This window comes from Durio zibethinus, chromosome 18, assembly GCF_047325235.1.
Source record: "Durio zibethinus cultivar Kanyao isolate XHJ-2024 chromosome 18, ASM4732523v1, whole genome shotgun sequence".
NCBI classification, from domain to species: Eukaryota; Viridiplantae; Streptophyta; class Magnoliopsida; order Malvales; family Malvaceae; genus Durio; species Durio zibethinus.
This window is the reverse complement of record NC_143179.1, coordinates 4,032,581-4,053,792: the sequence shown is the minus strand read 5'-3', so window position 1 is coordinate 4,053,792 and position 21,212 is coordinate 4,032,581. Positions and strand designations below refer to the sequence as shown.

General features: G+C 31.4%; 2 protein-coding genes across 5 annotated transcripts; one reads left to right on the top strand and one right to left on the bottom strand.

Annotated features, from left to right (window-relative positions):
* Nucleotides 1–3,281: 3,281 nt before the first annotated feature.
* On the top strand, nucleotides 3,282–9,030 carry LOC111300286 (protein TIFY 8). 2 transcript variants are annotated; one of them, XM_022895921.2, is made up of 6 exons: nucleotides 3,282–4,020; nucleotides 4,943–5,103; nucleotides 5,202–5,653; nucleotides 5,753–5,840; nucleotides 8,161–8,383; nucleotides 8,658–9,030. In XM_022895921.2, exons 1-6 carry the CDS (start codon nucleotides 3,735–3,737, stop codon nucleotides 8,747–8,749), a joined length of 1,302 nt encoding a protein of 433 aa, XP_022751656.2. In that variant the 5' UTR covers nucleotides 3,282–3,734; the 3' UTR covers nucleotides 8,750–9,030. The 2 variants fall into 2 exon arrangements, with proteins under 2 accessions (XP_022751656.2, XP_022751655.2); XM_022895920.2 differs by having other exon boundaries at nucleotides 3,441–4,020; nucleotides 4,940–5,103; nucleotides 8,658–9,000.
* Nucleotides 9,031–10,025: 995 nt separating this feature from the next.
* Nucleotides 10,026–15,433, bottom strand: LOC111298986 (paramyosin-like protein). 3 transcript variants are annotated; one of them, XM_022893804.2, is made up of 9 exons: nucleotides 15,242–15,432; nucleotides 15,029–15,142; nucleotides 14,663–14,842; nucleotides 14,502–14,581; nucleotides 14,015–14,054; nucleotides 13,791–13,898; nucleotides 12,877–12,957; nucleotides 11,290–11,412; nucleotides 10,026–10,528 (listed from the first exon to the last, which is right to left on the bottom strand). In XM_022893804.2, the coding sequence occupies exons 1-9, from the start codon at nucleotides 15,320–15,322 to the stop codon at nucleotides 10,481–10,483; spliced, it is 855 nt and encodes a 284-aa protein (XP_022749539.2). In that variant the 5' UTR covers nucleotides 15,323–15,432; the 3' UTR covers nucleotides 10,026–10,480. The 3 variants fall into 3 exon arrangements, with proteins under 3 accessions (XP_022749539.2, XP_022749542.2, XP_022749541.2); XM_022893807.2 differs by lacking the exon at nucleotides 15,029–15,142 and having other exon boundaries at nucleotides 15,242–15,433; XM_022893806.2 differs by lacking the exon at nucleotides 13,791–13,898 and having other exon boundaries at nucleotides 10,346–10,528; nucleotides 15,242–15,433.
* Nucleotides 15,434–21,212: the final 5,779 nt, after the last annotated feature.

Genomic DNA, 21,212 nt, shown 5'->3' with positions numbered 1-21,212 from the left:
TAATTAGTTAAAAAAAAAAAAGTTGGGCACTTGGGTTCAGAATAGTAAATAATAGATGATGATTTGAAACTTAATTACATGAAAAAAGCAATGAAGAATTCAGCACGCGAAAAGAAGGGAAAGGTTGTAATCTGTGATGTGAGTAACAACGGCATTTCAGCATATTTGATGTTTCGAATGTCGAAAACTGAAAGTAACAGTTCTGTGACTCAAATGGTAAAAATAGATTGATAGAAATAGAGGTGTCGCTTTCTGTTTTCCCTGCCTCAAATCTTGAAGAAAAAATTGCAGCAAAAGCATCTTAGCAAGCAGGGTTTTTTTTTTTTTTTTTTTTTCAAAAATCTTGGCAATAAGTTTAGATGTCCCAATAAGAATATCAATTTTACTCATATTTAATGAAAATTTTAATTTTTTTATTGGATACGAATAAAGATGAAAATAAATATTATTATTATTATTATTATTATGGGATAGAAAAAAATTTAAATTTTTTTATTGGATACGAAAATAGGTAATATAATATCAATATCGCACTCTTATTAAATCTTACATATATATAAATATTTATATATGTATTTAGTAAATAAGTTTTAATTAAATGATTTAAATTATTATTTTGATTAATTAAAAGTAATATCCTTTTATTTTAAAAATATATATTAATATATATATATTTATAAAAATTATATAAATATATAAGATAAAAATAAAAAACTAAAAAACTAAATTTTAGTTTTTATTTTTTAAAAAAACTATGAGTATGAGTCTCATTCCTATTAAATACTAACAGAGATGAAGATAAAAATAAATTTAAAATATTTATTAGATATGAATACAAGAATGAATATAATATAAAATTTTGAAAATAAAGATGAAAAATATTATATATGTTACATTACATTCATATGTCTCAAATGTTATAGAAAGGAAAAAAAGTTGCTTATGTCAAGAGATGAAAATTAATAGTCTTTTTAATATATTATTATTATTAGTTACATATTAAATTTTTTAAATTTAATTAATTTATATAATTATTTTTAAAAAATAAATTTAATAAATCTAAATTTTAAAATTCAATACTTACAACCTATTATTCTATTATTCTACAATATTTATAAAAAAAAAATCTTATAATAACCCTCATAAAGATAGGTATAACAATTTTAACTCAATTCATATTCAATATTCAATAAATTTCACTATGTAAATCATTTTAGCTCCTAATAATCCATAATTAAAGCGTAAAGTGTCGAGAATGAGAAAGTAAATTAAGATTAAAAATGGAGACTTAATTTGATGATTAAGATTCAAGATGTTTAGTTTTAATAGTACATGCTCTTGAATTGGAATTACTGACACCTCTTATTAATGTTAAATTTGAGTGCATTATCTCACAAAAATATGATAATTTTTCTGAAAATTGAGCAACCTGCTTATATTATCTAAAATATTTTTAAGAATAATGGATTTTGATTCAGCAATTTTTTTTTTTTGAATTCAAATTTATTTGAAAATCATGAAAAAGTATAATTTTTTATGAATTGGTTAAATTGGTGTAAATAAAATTACTTAAACCTAAAAAAAAAAAAATACAAAACCAAATTTAAAAATCTTTTTCACTTCAAAAAACTATTTTTTTTAGAAATGTTTATATTTTTAATTATTTTGAGTGGAGAATTAACTTATTAAGAGGAAAGTGAAATGCTTTACACGCGGGCCAAGTGGGAAAAGGACGGTGAGAGGGCGAAGAAGAGCAAATGGAAATGACGGTGGGCAGAAGTAATAATGGTTTGGTTCAAATCCAATTTGATTTAATTTTTAAAATATTATATAATATTATAAAAATTTAAAATTTAATTTAAATTTTAAAAATATTTTTATTTAAATTAAATTAAATTTTATTGATTTAATTTTGTTTGGTTTATTAATTTTTTAATTTTTATATATTCAAGTAGATTTTGATATAAAATTTTTATTTTTATTTTATAAAAAATTTAAAAATATATAAAAACTAAACAAAATAAAATTTAATTCAATTTAATTATTTTAATTTTTTATTTAAAATTTGATTTAATTTAATATTTAAATTTAATCTAAACCAAATAAAAAAATTAATTCAAACCAAATTAAATTCTATAATTTTAAATCAATTTTTAAAATTTTCGATTCTTTTTCACACCTAATAATGAGAGCAGTCAAATGTAGTTGAAAGAGAATCGATGCCCCAATATTCCACCCCGCAGTCCTCTCTCTTTCCCTATTGGCGCACCTTTTGACCTTTTGCCCAACAAATCCTCCGTTGCACGTGTTTTGCTCTCTAACCCTCCACTTCCCATCTTGCTTTTCACTCCCCCTATAAATTTTCACTTTTTTACAATAGTTGCTAACCCTTGTGTTTTTTGGTTTTTGCCTTCCAATCCTTTCATTTGCAAGAATTTACAGTAAACACTTCCATCCACAAATGTCGTTTGAATCGCTAATGGATGTTAGTTCAAGTGATAAATATTTAAAAAAAAAAATACTTAGTGATACTACTTAAGCTTATATATTAAAAAATAAATTTATAATTAATGCATTATTTTTTATTAAATTTGATAAAAATAATACATTCAATATAAAGTTTTTTCTTAGAATAATATTTAACTAATTTTAAATAGTGCTACATATCCATATCTTTTTAAATGTGTTAAAAGAGTTGCAAATTGCAATAAACACCCTGCTATATCCTTCTTTTACCACCTTTCAATTAAAACAAAATCTTTGTGGGGTGTGATTGCACAATTCTCAAGAAGTATGGGTCCCAATAAAAATTAAAAAAAAAGAAAAAACCAAAGATCAAAGTTATCAAACTCCCCACGGCAACCTCGTATTTCGTTTAAAAATGTGAATGGATAGGATAGGAGTAAAATAAAATATTTTTATTTTTATTTTTAAAATTTAAAATTTATATTTTATTAAAATTTTAATTTATTTTTATTTTCGATTTCACGAATATTAAATGAATGTGAAGACTTAATTATTAAAAAAATAAAAAATAAAAAATAAAAAATATATTTTTTATTTTTATCTTATATATTTAGATAATTTATTGTAAATATATATTAATAAATTTTTTAATAAAAATTTATTTATTAAATATATAGAAAAATATATAAAATATAAATATAAAATAAATACTATATTATTTATCACTATCTCAGCATTTAATAAAAATTTAAAATTATATTTATTTCGTATCGATAATATAATATTTATTTTCATCTTTGTTCGAATAAAAAATCGAATTGTCCGTTAGATACGGTTAAAATTGTCACCTTCAATTTCACTTCACCGCACTTCTCTCGTAATGCAAGAACAACTGAAACTACGAACACAAACAGCAACAAAAACAAAAACACCTGTTCTGTAGAATAAGACAACCCAACATTCGAACACTGATCAGAGAGAGAGAGAGAAAAAAAAATGCCCCCCATTAAAACTGAGAGAACAACCCCCAAAAAAGGGAGAACCTTTTGCTTTTTAATGCTCTCTTTCTCTCTCCCTGTTCATTCCTCTTAAAAAGACTTTGATTCGGAGTTTGTCACCCTCTCTCTCTCTCTCTTTTATTTTTTTAAAATCGTGCTCTCTTTTCTCAGTTTTTGTTTTCTCTTTTTAACAAAAGAGTTTGAGAGGGAAGTGAGAAGCTAGGCTATGGTGGAGCAGCAACAGCAGAAGAATGATGATGTGGAGATGAAATGACCGTACTGAAAATGGCTCAACAAAGCAAAACTACCAACACCAACAATGGCAACACTAACAACACTTCAAATTATTTGCAACATCACCAACAAGTAAAGCCAACAATGTTTCATGATTTCTTGGGCATGAAAGCTACTGATTCCCCTTTCGTTGTAGCCCCTAAGGCCACTGATGCAAGGATTTCAGAGGCTTCCCCTTCTGCTTCAGCCTCTGTTGGAGCTTCTTCTGGCGGTGGTGGTGCTGGCCGTGGGCCCATCTCTTCCACCTCTGATCTCGGTTCCGGTTAGTTTCTCTTTCTTTCCCTTGAAGTATTTTTTTTTTTCATTTTCTTCAAAGCTGTAGTGTAAATGTGGGTGTTCTCCTTCTAGTTTTCAGCCTCTTCACTTGGGTTTGTATTTAAATTTTTTTTCCCTTGTTGTTTTTGATGAGTGGTTTTCATGTGAAGAACTCAGAGTATAATAGCTCATCGGAGAATGACGGAATGCGGAAAGTATGATTCTTGTCGTATAGTTTGATGGGTAATTTTAGGTTTTGGTCTCTGCTTGAGGCTTAAAATGCTTGATTTAGCTGTTGAAGTAGCAAGTCATACTCTCATGGTTGGGGTTGGTTTCTATAATGGATTAGTTTTTGTGAGGTCTGCAATGGGGTTTAGCTCCCCCGGTCATCCCTTTTCTCTCCATGCTTTATTTTGTCTAATAATTTGTTCCTTATTTTACTCTGGGATAGATAGCTATGTAAAATAAGGGGATATGGTTCCACTTTCAGGGGAGAATTTTTAAGTTCTCTAATTTATGTCTGCTTCTATCTTTTTTTTTTTTTCAACGGTAGGTTCGACCTTTATGGTGTGTAATGACTTTATCTACTCAATGCTGCTGTGCAATGTCTTAGTTCTTTACCTGATTTTTTCGTCTCTTGTGGGTAGAAGGCGATGATGCGTCTATTCTACAAATTTTTGTTTTTCCTCAGAAACATCTCATTATGAAATTGCAATATATAATTCAGCATTCCATGCCGCTAGCTGTTGTACATTTGCTCAGCATGGTTTGCTTTTTTACTTCAGTATGTTAACATACCTAATCTTCATGCTTGTCTCCTTTTATTGTACCGCTGAGATCGGCAAGATGTTTGAAAGTACCTATGTTTTCTGAATTGGGATTCTACCCATGACAATTAAAGTTTGATTCATTTTCTCATTAATTAGCAGAAAGACAGGTTGGGAATCATCTCGAGGGCATTCCATACTATGGTCCAAGGAATGAAATATCTGGGCCAGAAATAAGCTATAGATTGGTAGGAAGTAAGAGAAGTAATTCAGATTCGGCCTTTATGGGTCATGAATCTGTTGAGAGCTTGCATTTGATGAAGGTATTTGTTATGATGTGATCACGTTTTACCTCTCTCTTCTCTAAGTTGTTATTAGTCATTTACATTTACTAAATGCTTTTCAATGTATTTTTATTCAGATGCTTCATGATGGGGCCGGGGGAGAGCGACCTAAAAGGTCCAACGAGGATGAAGTGTTCCTTGGTATGCAGTCAATGAGGCCTTCTTCTGCATCTCTCATATTACAGCCTCCCACTGGTAGCAGACTCGAAGGCAGTGCATCCAAATGTGAGCGGTCTATCCCCATGATAGGCTCTGCAGTTCAGTATGCTTCACGTGGTGGGCACTTTGTGCCTTTTGTGCATCAAATATCTTCCAACAGGTTCAAGGATATAAATGTTGGTCCTTCTGTTATCTCTCACTCGGCTGCTGACGAAGGATCTAGAACTGGAATTAAAGGCCCTGGAATTTTGAGTTCTATTAATGCTAGTGGTGTTCCCACTGAAAAAAACTCATCTGGGGTAATGCGAAGTGGGGACAGGCCAAAATCTGGGGCTCATATTTCAGATCCAGAGTCTTCAGTTCCTCCAAGGTGAATTTAGTATATTCTTTGTTTCTTGTTTTTGGTTGTTTTGCTTTGATAAGAAAAAGATACAGATAATGATTGCTGTATTTTCTATTGTGCTGACAGTCAACAGGGATTGACATCTGCCAGCAGACAAATGACCATATTTTATGCTGGCCAGGCTCATGTTTTTGATGACGTCCATCCGAACAAGGTTGGCTTTCTTATTTGCCAATGGACCTCAAGTTTTTCAATTTCAATTGTTTTCTATAAAGCTTGCTGTGCATGCTTATAAATGCTATATCTTATTCAAGTTTTTCATCTAATTCAATATTTAGGTCTAGATCGCCTAGGCTAAGTTGATATTGCAGTTATATCAGGTAATCCATAGAATTGCAAAAGCAACTAAGTTTCAAATTTCTCTGTTGCTGATTGAGTCAGTGTCTTGCACGAGAGGACATTGAGCTTAACACCATATAGAATATAACGAGAGGTTAGACCTGCATCACTAACTTAACTCCATTTATTGAAGCTTAGAAGTTTTCTCAAAGTTTGATATGTAGTCATGTTTTCAGAAGCATTAGATGAGATAGCCAGTGGATTCTTCTGATATCCACAATGGCTTGCAGAAAAGAAGCAGAAATGAACCTGTGATATGCTCCTTTGTCTGGAATATTTGTTGATTCAAGTGGCTGGTTTAGGGTGACAGAATGTGGCCAACTTGTTCAAATGATAGAATACTGTTTTTTTACCAATATAGGGGCACTAACAAAACAAAATTTCCAAATTCAGAAGCCTGACATTTATATTCAGGAGTTCTTTTACTTAAACATGATATTGGAGTGGAGTAAAGCTCCTGTTCACGTTGCTGCTTCATAACCTAGGAAATGGAGTGTTTGCAGTTGATTACTCTAGGAAATGGAGCTATCAATGTTCCCTGGATGCATCACATATGCTTACCATTAAGGCTATTTTATAGAGGATTGCTGCCTTAGTTTTAAGTTTACTTATTTGTGGTGGAAATTAGAAAATTAGGGCATTGTTATTTGGGCTCTATATATGTTGATTTTACAACCATCAAGGATTTAATAATGTGGGCAATAAACTAGGGTACAACATGAGCTCATATATATAGTTCTTTTGAAGACCTGCCAGTTACCTCTGATTATTGAGAAATTGAGACTTTGACTCGAGAACTGAAGATTGTTGTGGACTTCTGAATTTTAATGCAGCCAAGATTTTCCTAAGTTTCTTCCACTTTGTTTCTTTTTTCACTCAATTTTTTGTCTTTGAGATACTGTTGCCAAATCATTGGAGAATTGCCTTAAAGAACACATGGCTATATCAGTTTTAAGTTGTCTTAACTAGAATTAATCCCTCTGCTCTCTTTTGGGGTGATAAAAAGTAGGATTCCATTTTCTGTTTTTTGGGAGTCAGTTATGTTCTTTTATGGAAAAGGTTAGTTTGTCTTGAATGCCTGATATCATTTGTTTGTTTAGAAGATTTTAATTAAGATTGTAATTGCATGCAACTTTTGATAATTCTGCTCATTTGAGTTATTCGACTGGTGTTATGTTGTCAGTTATACCATGTTGTTTCTCATTGGTTTTTGCTATGGGTGAAACATCACGTCTACTAGTCACTGTGTTGAGCTCCACTTGGAGCTATAAGTCTCCGGTATTTGAGCTATGGGAAACCAAAATTCTTTTTATGATTTTAGGTTTTGATGCTCGGAGAGGGTTGATTTTCAGCTACACTTCTGTTCACCGCTTCAACTGTGATGTTTGATGGCTATGCATAATCCTAAGAGATTTTGTTTGAGACATTTATGATCCTTCAACTTTCTTCATACAGGAGGAATGTTGTTTATAGGGGCTTGAACATCCGTCATTATAGTTACTTTCCTGTTCAAATTTTAATTGTCACAGGACAGAGTACTGTTTTATTTAAAAAATGACTGTGCTTTGATATAGGTGGCAAGTAGCTCTTTGTTTCTCATAAAACATTGTTGAGCATCTATCTTCAGGAATGATGTCAGTACTCCGTACTAAATGAGTCACTTAGAACGTGGAAGCAGATGTTTCTAATCCACTTCTAATGTTATTTCTTTGCATTTTATTATTTTGGTAATAAAAAAAAAGCTTTTTATTTAAGCACATTTTTGTTTTTTTTGTGAATAAAGAAATAGCTGCATTTTAAGGTACCAAAGCGGTGCCGACCCATAAACAATTCTAGTTCTTACTAAACAACAGGTTAATGAAATCCCAAAGCTTCCTGTGATACCGTCTTTGAGTTAAACACATGAATTAGGCCTTTCTACAGTACCTACTTGTTACCATATGTTACTGCTTTGAAGTATTGAAATTTAACGTGTCCATGCTCCAGTTCTTTTTACTTTTCTGTTTTTTTCCATTTCTCTTTAAAGCTTTCATTGGGTTTTTTTAATGTCTTATATTATGTCAGGTTTTTAGTGCCATGAATTTCTCAACATACATTTCTGGTCATGACCACTGTTTGCTGCATGGTCATTTCAGGCAGATGTCATAATGGCATTAGCTGGATCAAACGGAGGATCTTGGTCGACAACCTACTCTCCTAAATCTGCTGTGAGGCCAGTTAGTGAAAATTATTCACCCAGTGGGGAACCTGAAGGAGTGGGTAGCATGGCTTTCTCACGGGAATTTCGGGGGAGGATAGCTGTTGCTGGTAATACTAGTCAAGGAACTGGTTCCGGCGAACGAATCTCAATACAAACAGGTGATCCTTCTACTTCCTCCGTTGATACGTAGTTTATTGGTTTCCGTTTGGGTTGCATCAGTATGTTTTAGTGGTTTTCCCTAGCATGACATAGAATAAATGTTCTATTGTCTCTCCAACTCCCAATTAGTTACCCTTTTTTTGTTTTTTTAATGAAATTGTCATTCATGAACACATAAATGCAATCTGCCCCGGATTCAAATATAATTCTGCAATCGATAAGAAATGCTCTAGTTTAGTATGCTTATGGTGTTCATCACTCTCTAAAATGTAGGGGTTCCTCAAGGCATTGTTGTTAGTACGAAAGATGCAAGAAATCCAGTTCAAGCAGCAGAACCTACTACTGAAGATATAAGAGACGTATAAAGTTTAAGCAAGTTCGGAATAGATTCAAATCTATTGGCCATGCTTATTAGGAAGAACGAGCCATTTCTTGTTTATGTCATCAAAGCTTTAACTTTTTTTTTTTTTTTTGAATTTTCTGGCATTATTATCATTATTAAATTTTTTAGAAGTAAAGAGAGGGTGTGGTTTTGGGGGGAGATGGGGAGAGTACTGTCTTGTTTGTAGAGTAGACAATCGGATTATCAATCAACCATCAGGTGTAGATCCTTTTTAAGCTTTTCATGTGCTCTTAATTTGCTTTCAGGTTTTTTTTTTTTTTTAATAAAAGCACGCAGCAACATGGAAATGAGAGAGAGTTGCAAATGAGAGAGAGTTACAGGTGATAAAATTTGAACTGTGAGATTTTTTTTATAAAAATAATTACATAAATCAAGTTAAATTTTAAATTCGTTTTTAGTAATTTTTAACTCTAAGTACATAATGCTAATAGCTGATTCAGTCACTGTCAACTCCTTTTGATTAAATCCTTCTCTCAATTTATATGGTAAAATAAAAGGAAAAGGTCATAATCGAACATGGCAATTAACCTCATATGGGCACAGTTCAGTGATATTGGAGAAAAGTATAGATCTGTAATTCTAAAATACCAACAATGCCCCTAACCCGTTTGAACGAGGCTTATACATAATGAAAGAACTATTAATATTTATTAAAAAATATAATTTAGCTTCACGATAATTTTTTTTGTCGTATCATTTTTGAAATTATTTTTTGAATTGTAAAATCGTTCCTAATATAATTTTTTACTGAATATCTTTAATTGATTCAAAATTTAAAGTATAATAATAATTTTGTTTCAAAATTAAAAATATGATGGTAAATTTGACTCACCCGCATAAGTACGGAAATAAATTTGCATTTTATCTAAAAACTTTTACGATATTTTTTTATGTATTTTTTATTTGAATTCTTTTCAAAATTTTAATTTATAACCATGTAAAATTTAAATACAAAAAATTGCTTGTCACGGAAAAGACAGAATTTCAAGAAAAAACCTTTTTGTTTATTCTTTTGTTTATTTGCCTTTGGGTCAAGGTTGGTTTGAACATTTGCTTGTGATAGACTTGATGGTGGTGGCTTATTCCTAAATATGCAAAAATAAAAAATAAAAAAATCCCAGCTTCCTTTGCTTTCAATATTAGTACGACGATGACTATGACGATGATGCAGTAAGCTAATGACTTATCTAGCATTAATAACAACTCTGAACACAACTTATCAGATGTTAGACAAAAAATGCAAGGGGATAATGTTATGGTTGTCATTCTAACTCTTATATTAACATTATCAAAGAAAAAAAAAACTGTAGTATTAACAGTTCACACATGGATGTGATAGCGCCACCCTAAATACCAATTTCTAATAATTCTAAACAGCAATATCAGCAAACTATTTAACAATGAGAATTGGTATATCTCAGTCATTGTGGTGTCAATTCATGTGAAAAATGTTTGTGTGGAATTTGGTGAGATGATGCAGCACAAATGTGGAATCATCAGTTTTATATGAAATGCAAGAGAACTGTATACCAGTGGCAGGCTTGATAATTTGCTTTTGATTGGGGAGGAAAATTTGATCTCCACCCAACAATTTCCGAAGTTAATCACTTAATTAATCCCGTTTAGACTTCCAGCAGGCATGCGATTTGCGGCTTTGACTGCACAAATGATGCTTCCACATGTCAACTTGAAGTTAGGCAGAAGTCTGCCTTCGAAGTCTCTCATTCCTTGCACATTCCTCCTGAAATATTGAAAGCTATATGTCAAAATTCCAAGTTAAGCAGCAAATGAGGACCATTAGAACACTCATCACTTCTATGCCCCTCATCTCATCACTTCCCCAACTACCTCTCCTGGCATATTGATGAAAATTACAATGATCCATCAATGATCATTCCGCCATGGAAATGCAATATTCACTTAAGCCACTACACCAATATTTATATTTGGGACCAGGCATCATGCTGTTTGGTGAAATAATATCTTCAGCTTAAAGCTTAATATATGTTTTAACACAGACAAAAAAAGCACAATCCAGTGTTTTCCAGTCTAGACCAAATCCTTTTCTTTTGCCAAATGGAGTACGAGGCTCCTAGAGGATGCTGGAGCCTGGGCTAGATTACATTCTATTGAACTCAAATGATGACTAAGGCATAAAATTTATTATGAGCACGTTATCTCCTCAATACTAACTCATGTATAATGTAGCTGAGGCTGACATCCAGTAGTAAAAATGAGGTCATCAATATGCAGCCTAGGTTGACATCCATGCTGCTAAAGAGCGACCCAAGAGCATCAAGGCTCAAAATTTTCAAATTCCCAATTGTTCTACTAGATCATCGGAACTAGCACACAGTATAGTTTCATTTAAAAAGAAGTCGGTTCTCCCTATTCTTGCACCAATTAGGTCCAAAACCACTACAGAAACAATTTCAACACATTTCTTTTCTGGAATGAATGAAAAATTTTTTCATATCCATTATCATTGACATCATTGCCTACCTGAAAAGCTTTTAAGAGAGAATAGCAGCGTCTTTGCTCCATTACTGCAGCAGTATACCTATCTTTGAGAGCATCAGAAACCTTCTGCTCTTCCTGAAGTCCCAGTTGCACCTTTTCTAGCTTCTGTAAAACAAATGCTTCATGAGTACACCTCCAAATAATTTAAAACATCCTTAACATCAAAGTAGGTTCAACTCCTTAATTAGTTTCTGTATTCTACTTCTTTTCTTTCATTTCAGTTAATCAAGCACAAGTTCCATGTTTGGTATGATTTAAATGAGCAATTATAAATTACTCGGAATCGAATAATGACCATATTTGCTTCTAATTTCTCAAAATATGAAAAAGATAGTATAAACAATAAAAAAAATATTTATTCTAGTTATGAACTTGAGAATATATGGTTTTGACAAAAAAATTTCAAAACTGCACTCCATTTTATTGCCTAGTGTATCACAAGAAAAATCTTTACCATAATTAGCAATCTTAATCTAACTATAGCTCTAAGTTTCCTTAGTGAAAGTCAACATAACCCGTTTCTTATTAATGCAAAAGATGCAAGTACGGAATTATTTTATCAATTGAAAAAACTGCATATAAAAAAATTAAGAAAAAAAAAGGAATTAAGAAAAGATGCAGACTTAATTAGGGCATATATTTTTTGTACCTTTTTCCTTTTAAAGCATGCACATAAGTCTACCTAAGTGCAAAGGATGTGCAAGGTAGTTTTGTTAGATTACAGTAGAAATTCAAGCCCATATGAGCCTTTTCTCCCTCCATTCTGAACAATATAATATAAAGGGTAAGGCCTAGATAGGAGGGCAAAAATATGAAAACACCATGAAATTTCTATACCATACAAGCTAAATACAAGGCTCAAACTATGGGCCCCATTGATTTGTGTTAATGCCAGTGAAGCTATTGCTTTTCTTGAAGTTGAGGTAGCCTTGGCAATGAAGTGAAGTTTAAATGCTAGAGACATGGTTTGAAAGGTTTTTGTGGGAGTTGGTTTTGGCATTGGGTTGTTGGGCACATGCTTGGAATTTTTTTAAAACATCTCTTCTGTCAAGTTCTGGATGGTGGAAGAGTTATGGATGCTTGGTTGATGGGAAAGCGGAGGAAAATGAAGGAATTTTGATCTCTTTCATTCTCTCTAAGTGTCATTTTTTTCTCTCCCTTGTTGATTTCCGTAAAAAAACTTTATCTCTTCCTTGGTTATTATATTTTTTAGGTACAATTCCTCGGTTATTATATTAATCAAGACATGCTCAACTAGATATAGGGTGCTGACAGATGTATTTTACCATGTGTTGAAAGTATCACATATCACCACCATTTGAACTTTGCAATGGCATCCATGTGCCCGTGTTAGCCAATTTTACTTTATTGCATTAAATTTCAAAGTACATGGGTCTGATTAATCCATATCAAAGTAAATGTCGAAGCAAACACTTTGCACTATTATTGGCCAAAAAAAAATGATGCACTAGTACAATGACCAAATGAATAGTTCAACCAACTGAAATGAGAATAAGCAAATATATCTATGCTATTTTCCAACTTGCTAGCAAGGAAGATAACAACTACCTGTTGGCTGCCCTTTACAATTCCTTCCATGGACTCAAGTAATTTCATGCGACCAGCAGTGCTAGCAATGGCATCCTGAAACTGCACAGATGTAAATATAAAACAAGTCAGCAATAGTGATAAACTATATACTATCTACACTATATATTACGTAATGCTCCAGTAAAGGTATTGCCTATGGTAGCATATTTCAGATATTCCAGGCCTATTTCACTATGATAAATTGGGAAATCCTAAAGAATGCTGTTCTAATTAATTCAATCACAAGACAAGGCCAGGTTGATATAATGAGGCAAAACCTAATAACCAGAGTGCACTAGGGTTGTCAAGAACTACATTCAAGTATATTCTGAATATTATAATATCATTTGAACTGAATTACTCTAACCATCTGTGGAAAAAAAAAAGAATTACTGTAACCATCGGCATGGTTAGTAACAATGACCAAAAACAAAACCATTTCAGGATTAAAGAAAAAGATGCCACTACCACTTTGTAATGCTGATATCAATTTCCTTAATGTTATTTAATATTGTGATTGTATCTGTCAAAGGTTATGGCATTCATGTTGCTTATATTGCCATTGACATTTAAGAAATTGCTTCATGTTTTAAGTCATAGTGTGGCAAATGAGAACAACCCAATTCCTAACCACTGAAAGAGATCAGTGAAGCTGCTAAATATCTTCCTCATGTTAGCAGGCAACAACAAAGTATCACAGAAAAACTGCATTTGACAAATATCAGACTCTCCATCTAATTAATCAAGCAAATTAGCTGAAGCAGAAATTAAAATTGATAAAAGTACCTAAGTTTATTGCTAGCAAAGAAGCATGAAGGAACTAAAAGTGACTTATTATAACCCAGAAGAAAAAAAATAACAAATGAAAGAAATCTCAATCATTTGACTTATACCTGTGAAGTTATGGAATTCAGCAAGGATGTTTCCTTTAGCATCAACTCTTTAATTTCTAAAAGTGCATTGTAGGTAGCATAGAATTTCCGAGTTTGTTGAAGTTTTTCCTTTACAATTGCAAAGGGAAATATAAAATTTTAGCACTAATAGAGCTAGCTGAATATAAGAATGCATTAATAGGTCAAGCAAAGGTTTGAAAACAAGCCAGGTCAAGATCACACACCTGAATATGAGCATTCAGCTCTGAAAACCGGTGTTCGTACCTGCAAATGATGGCTGAATTAACATCTGGTATTAAACTTGATCCCTAGAAGCAAGAAGATGAAATTTTAAAAAGCAATTGTTGTCTTAGTTTTTTGTCAATTTTCTCAAAGGAATGAGACAATGATAAGGAGTCATCTACATTCTACAGAACTATACCCAGATTGATCATATGGATAATCATTGTCAGAGCTGAGTGATAAAATAGATATATAACAAACAAAATGAAAAGTTTCATAGAGCTATTTGGTCGAATTTGTTTCTAAAATTTAACTATAGTCTTCTGACCTAAACTCTAAACGCTCTAACAGTTACAAGTCATAAAACATCAGATTACGCAGGATTGAGTGTAACAACTCATGAATGATAGCCAAAAAATATCAAGTCTTTGAAGCAAGTCTTTGAGGCCTAAAACTTGGCAAGCAATACGAAAAGAAAGGTGAACATACTGGATGAGTTCTGACTGGGAGGGCACATCATCCAGCTGGCGCTTTACGGAAACTATTGCCCTCAATCTAGCTGCAAATTCCTATGGCCAAAATATACCAGTATAGCTAATAAGTATTTGTACACAAAGGAATTAAAATCTATGACAATTTAAATATTTTACCTTCTTTGCTGAATTAAGCTTCTCCAATGATTCATTTATGGAATCATCTAAACCATGAGAGAGCGTCTCACTGTCAGACCCATTTGCCAATTTTTCCTCCAAATCACTAACCTTAGCTTCCAATGAAGAACGTTTTGCATCAAAATCAGACTGAATTTCAGATTCTTGTCTTTCCATTGTCTGAAAAAACGTTTAAGAATAATAACTGCGAATTGCCAACCAATAAAAACAAATGCAGAATTACCTGCACTATTATTGAAAGTTATTACATTTGTTAGAAAAAAATGTGTTTTTTTTTTTTTTTGTTCTCAAATTGCATATTAATATATAAATAACAATAAATTGATAAGTGGAAAAAGTTTAAACCTTTAATTTCTCCAAAAGGGATACGAATTGGTGCACTTTGGAATCAGCACCTTCCTTTCTAATTCTCTCTTGTAAATTTTGTAATTCATTGAGAAGACTAACCTTTCTTTGATTCTGTATTATCAATTAGGTCATAAAATTTGGGGAAAATTAATAAATTCATCCATAAAAAATAAGAAAAAGAAGGTTAACAATTTTGGAAAAATGAGAAACCTGTTGATCTAAAATTGACTTCAATATCTCAATTGAAGCTCTCAAACTGTTCGATTCCTGATCCTTGCTGCCCTTTTGCATTGTTTCGAATCCGCTATAGTTTATGAATCTTTGACTCGAACTCGGACTCCGAGTTGGGCGTAGCTGGACGCGGTAGCAAAGCTGCTTTTTTTTTTTAATTAGCGATTTGTTAAACCGTTGTTTCCCTATAGAAGAAGATGTTATTAGTGGGCTCAAGTTTTGAGGTTTAGGCCTCTCTTATTGGTCCATTAGATGCAGTTTTGACCCAAATGGGCTTCAATCCCATTGCTTTGTTCCCATATTTATGTATCTTGCTTTGTAAAATTGTTCATGGGCCGGGCTTGTCCTGGTTTGGTTTAAATTTCAAGCCCTGCAATCTGATCCTACAAAGCAGTGGACTGAAAATTTTATTGTACAAGGCACATTTGCATTCTCTCCGGCTGGAGGGCTCACATATTTCATCACTGGCAGCAGCTCGTAATGTTCCATGAATGACTCTGGTTTCTTTCCCTAAATGCAACTATCAATTATTATCAAATCAATTATCTGGCTTAGCTTGTCCAGTTGCTTCGTCAAAACCAAAATGTTAATGTAGAGCTGAATTTTTATTTTGTAAGTTACAATCATAAATCATAGTTACATTTTTATAATCAATTTAATAATTAACTATTATATAATAATCAAGTTGCAATCACTAAATAATTAATTAACAAACTAAAATGTAACTAAACAACCAAACGCAAACACAATAAAACTTAAATCTAAGACCTGAGAGTTCTAAAACCTCTTTACCACTAAACCATGCAGAGCTAAATTTTGATTACCAAGAGTAATGGCCATGAATCTATATAAGTTCAACGAAACTATTTGTTGATGTTCTTTTGAAGAGGGTGATTGGTTGGATGGCTATTGGAAAGCTGGCCCATAAAATAAAAAAAGATCAAAGGTATCAGAAATAGGATTTCAGAACACATTCCAACTCAAATCAAATAGTATAAAAAAGTTGTCATTCATATAAAGAAGTTCACATCATGGTTTGTGCCTAATTGATATGTACTAAGAATTAGTTATCATTTATATTTAGTACCCACCAGCATTAGTAAGTTTTTTAAAATTGTGTGACTGTAATTGTGTCAAATTAGACAGAATTTGCAAAATCCATCTCTAGTCATGACTTTTTTCTGGGTGTGAAGTATCTATTTTTGTAACATATTACTCTTTGCATACATTTTCTGACTTTGTATTGTTTTTCTTTTCTCTTTCACTTTTAATCTTCGTTTTTCCTATTTAGTTTTACTTCACATATTTATTCTTTTGATAACTTTATACCTTACAAAATTATTTAATTTTGTTCTATAGATATGGATGAGGAACAAAAGATAGTTACTTCATATTAGAGCAAATTTATCAACAAATGATGAATGTTTGCACAAACATTTTCATGCTAATGCATACCATTGTGCAAAGGTGTCATGAAAAACATGTTTTGAAGGAGAGAACATTTGTTAGGAATGAAACTAGGTTGGAATACTTGAATAGGATAATACATGGGAGTTATAAAACTTGTGTAGATTAACTTCGAATGAATAGGTATATATTTGATATCCTATGTGAATTATTGCTTATAGTTGATAAGGTGAAAGTAAATGGGTTAGTTACTTTAGAGGAACAATTAACCATTTTTCTTTTACATATTATAAAAGATTTCTATAGGTCGGGTGAAACTATAAGTAGGTATTTCAATTGTATTTTGAACGGAGTCTTGCAATTGTAAGATATTTTACTTCCAGCACCAAATCCAATTCTTGATAATTACATTAAAGAGAGATGGAAGTGGTTTAAGGTAAGCTTTCAAACATATGATTAGCTTTGTAATGGCTAGATAGAGCTTGGTTTGGTGCTTATGTTATTTTAGTTAATAGAATCGTTTAAGAGTATTAGATGGTACCTACATTAGGATGCATGTACAAGAAACTGACAAACCAAGATTTAGGACAAGAATGGGTGAAATAGCTACTAATGTCTTAGGAGTGTGTACACATGATTTAAGGTTTATCTATGTATTGCTAGGATGAGATGGTTCTGCATCAGATGCTTGGATTCTTTGAGATGCTATTACTAGACAAAATGGCTTGAAAATGCCTACTCATAAGTTTAGGTAATTGATACCTTATTAGTTACTTTATTCTTAACTAGTAAAATTATACTTACACTTGTGTGTGTGTGTGTGTCTATATATATATATATATAATAGGTTACTATTATCTCGTAGATACTGGATATGCAAATAATGAAGGTTTTCTTGCACCATATTAAAGAACTTAATATCATTTGAAAGATTGAGGTAATGGGAACCTTTCAAGCAACCATGAAGAGTAATTTAATATAAAGCATTTTTCTACTAGAAATGTTATAAAAAGAGCTTTTGAATTACTTAAAATGCGTTGGGCTATTCTTAGGAGTCTTTTTTTTTATCCTGTTAAGGCACAAGTTAAAATAATAATAGCAGATTGTCTTCTTCACAATCTAATTAGAAGTAAGATGTTTGTAGGTTCAATTGAGGATGACCTTGATAAGGATAGATCAGAATTCATACTAAATGCATCTTCAGATATAATTAGCACGATTAAAACTTTTGATCAATGAGCTACATAGAGAGATAACTTGGCTATAATTGTGTGCTGCCACCTATTTCTAGAGACAAGTTTTGGCCTACCGTAAACATGGGAGACATAGACCCATAATTACCTAGAAAGATGCTTGATAGACCAAAAAAGAACATAAATCAAGAGGAGTGTGAAATCTTTAATAGGATAAAGTTATCAAAGAAAGGAAGGAAACTAAGGTGTCAAATCTGTTTCATGTTTGGTCACAATTCAAGGAAGTGTCCAAAAAAATGTAAGTTACAATCTATTTATGATTATTTATATTTAATTTACAACTTGCTTAATTTAATGTTTTGTTTTTTATGCATTACAAGGTAGTAACATAGAACAAGCTAAATGAAGTAATACACTTATGCCTCATTCACTTGTAAAATCAGAACAACATACCATAGCAACAGCCACATTACCTAAAAAAAACTATATCAGCCAAACCACCTAGAGAAGCTCAACAACCACATCATCCAAATGGAATACAGCCAAATAACCTAAAAAAATTATAGTAGCCATACCATCTAGATAGACTACAGCTAGCCACATAACCCATAGACTATTGCACCTATAACGAGAAGATAAGATTATAGATATTAAATGTAAGGCTCTTTTATTGTGTAAATTTGTTTTGCTATTAGATGATTTATGATTTATGTATCTATGCTAATGAATGAAATTTTATCAAATAGCTTAGACTAAAAGGATAAATGTTGATCCTTGCTCCAAAAATTGCTAAAAGAGCATCAACATAGTAACAACTGTCGATGGTTATCTAAATAAAAAGATTACAGTTGATTTAAATAGTGTTACAAGATATGAAAATGAAGAATAATTTTTTCAAGGTAACCTATTTATGGTATCACTGGATATGATCTAATTATCTACATTGCTTGGTAATACTTTAATGGTTTCAATACAAAATCTAAGAAATGACTTATTAGGCCTTAAAAGGAAAAGACAAACTACAACAACATTTGATGACACTCTAACTCTTTTACATTAGACACAAGGTACACAAAAAAGCAAGGTTGGAACCAAAATGTTAGCTTTATAGGTGAGATAGTGATCTGAGAGGGGGTTGATTTGAATTTCTCTAAAATTTTCCCAAACAAATGATTTCAATATAATTGAATGAAAATTAAAACAATAAGCACTTTTGATGAAAATAAAATGCAAACAATAACAACAAATAAACCTAAAATCAAATATAAACAACAATAAATTACAAGGAGATAGGGATAGAGAAATCAAACACAATGATTTATAGAGGTTTGATCCTTCTCTGTAAAGCACCTACATCCTCTCTCTTGGTTGTCAACACCAAAGCTTCAATCCACTAATTGAAAAAAAATTCTTACAAGATACAAACTTATCTTGTACTAAATTTTTATCTTTTTCTCAAGGTTTAGATAGTAACCTCTACCCTTACAATATCAAGAGGATATCTCACCTCTTGTTCTCTTTCACCCTTGTATATCAAAGGTAATTTTGTAAACAATAGAACAACCTTTCTAAGGTTAAGTGTTTGCTAAGTTTAAGTACAAAAAAATGATGAATGAACAACAAAAATAATTTGGATACAATAAATATAAAGATATGGACTTTGAGCTCTAAAAACTTTTAATTATTTGAGAGAATGAAAATATGGCTAGTTGGCTCTTGCTCTCTTGATTCATCAATCCTCTCGGTGTGTTGGAGTGCTCAATTTATAGAAAAATTGAAAAAGTAACCATTAGAGAAGCTTGGAAAGTGAAAGTAGCCGTTGAATGCATGAAAAAATAATCGTTAATGTGATTTCGCCCAGACCTGATTGATCCCTTACTTGAAGGGATCGATTGGTTCATGTTTTGAACCATTTTTCACTTGAAAATAGCCTAACCGATCAATCCCTTTTTGTAGGAGGATCGATTGATTGATGGGGTGATCGATCCCCTATGTAGGGGGGATCAATCCCTTTTCTGGATTTTTAGTCCTAGGAGTATTCTGTTTGAAAAACCAATTGATCCCTTCTAGAAGGGATCAATCCTGTCTATGTTAGGCGGTAGTCTCTTGTTTTGCACTCTACTTACTAATTTGATCATTTTGTTGAGTTATAAAAATCTAAATTACAAACCATTTGAAGATTTATAAACTAGACGTAAAGGGCTTTCTATCCATATAAAGTTCATCACCTAATTCATTGTATATGAATTATAGTGAATTTTCAAATCTACCCCTTATGCAGTTTTTAGACAACTATAATGTGTCTAGTAAAAATTCAAAATATTTTCTTAAAAAATTTGGATTTTGATTTTGTTTGATCCATTAGAAAGTAGACTCAAAGAGCTTTCCAACCATATAAAATTCAAATATTAAGACTTTGTGAATTGACATAGAAAAATAAAACAAATTCAATGTTGGAAAATTTTATTCTTGTAAAATAGCTTTCTTAGGTTAACTTTTTTCTCAAAACCAATATTCTTAAAATTGTATTAAGTTCAAAATAAATAAGTTCACTTTAAAAACAACAATTGGACTTTGATTTAAGCTCAAATATGAAAACAAAGAAAGGTTTATTTAAGCTTTGAAAATCATATTATTTATTTAGTACCAAAATATAAAACTTAAAAACATATACTAAATAAATCTTTTTCAAAATCTTAATCAAGTTTATTTAGCTTTAATGTTTTGTTATTTCAAAATAAGGATCAATTCAAGGCTAACAATCTTCCCCTTTTTGATATGACAAAACTTAAATATAAATTTGCCTGATGAAAAATTTCTTTGAAACATTTAAGATTTTAAAAAATATTTTGAAAAACTCCCCCTTAAACAATGCATAGCAAAACTCCCCCTTCATTAATGCATGATAAAACTCCCCTTCAATTTATGCATCCTAATTCAACATAACTTAACAAACATATACTAGTCAAATAAATGAAATAAGCACAATCAAACATATGCATGTGAAGCACAAGCAAATTTGTCCATATGATATTTCTCTCCTTTTTTGTCATAGTAAAAAGGCATAAGCATATTAATGAGTAAATAAACACAAAGAGACATCATTAACAAATATATTCATGAAACATTTCTCTTCCCTTTTGTTTATGCTATTTATACCAAATGTTTAAACTCCTATATCAATTGCAATAAGCATACAAGAAGAAATATCTCTAAACTTTCTCTCCCTTTTTGTTATTTCAAAAAAAAGAAAGATCAATTTAAAACATAAGACAAAATACTTGATACCAATAATATCGAGAGTATTTTGAATGCATGTAATCAAGTATAATATGCACAATGAAGTTCAC

What these genes read in the sequence shown, in the direction of transcription:
- LOC111300286 (XM_022895920.2), top strand. Translation starts at nt 3,735, where the DNA reads ATGACCGTACTGAAAATGGCTCAACAAAGCAAAACTACCAACACCAAC. An exon ending in AGAGCTTGCATTTGATGAAG is followed by an intron (nt 5,104 to 5,201) that starts GTATTTGTTATG and finishes ATTTTTATTCAG; the next exon opens with ATGCTTCATGATGGGGCCGG. An exon ending in GAGTCTTCAGTTCCTCCAAG is followed by an intron (nt 5,654 to 5,752) that starts GTGAATTTAGTA and finishes TTGTGCTGACAG; the next exon opens with TCAACAGGGATTGACATCTG.
- LOC111298986 (XM_022893804.2), bottom strand. Translation starts at nt 15,322, where the DNA reads ATGCAAAAGGGCAGCAAGGATCAGGAATCGAACAGTTTGAGAGCTTCA. An exon ending in CCCTTTTGGAGAAATTAAAG is followed by an intron (nt 14,843 to 15,028) that starts GTTTAAACTTTT and finishes ACGTTTTTTCAG; the next exon opens with ACAATGGAAAGACAAGAATC. An exon ending in AGCTTAATTCAGCAAAGAAG is followed by an intron (nt 14,582 to 14,662) that starts GTAAAATATTTA and finishes TTTTGGCCATAG; the next exon opens with GAATTTGCAGCTAGATTGAG.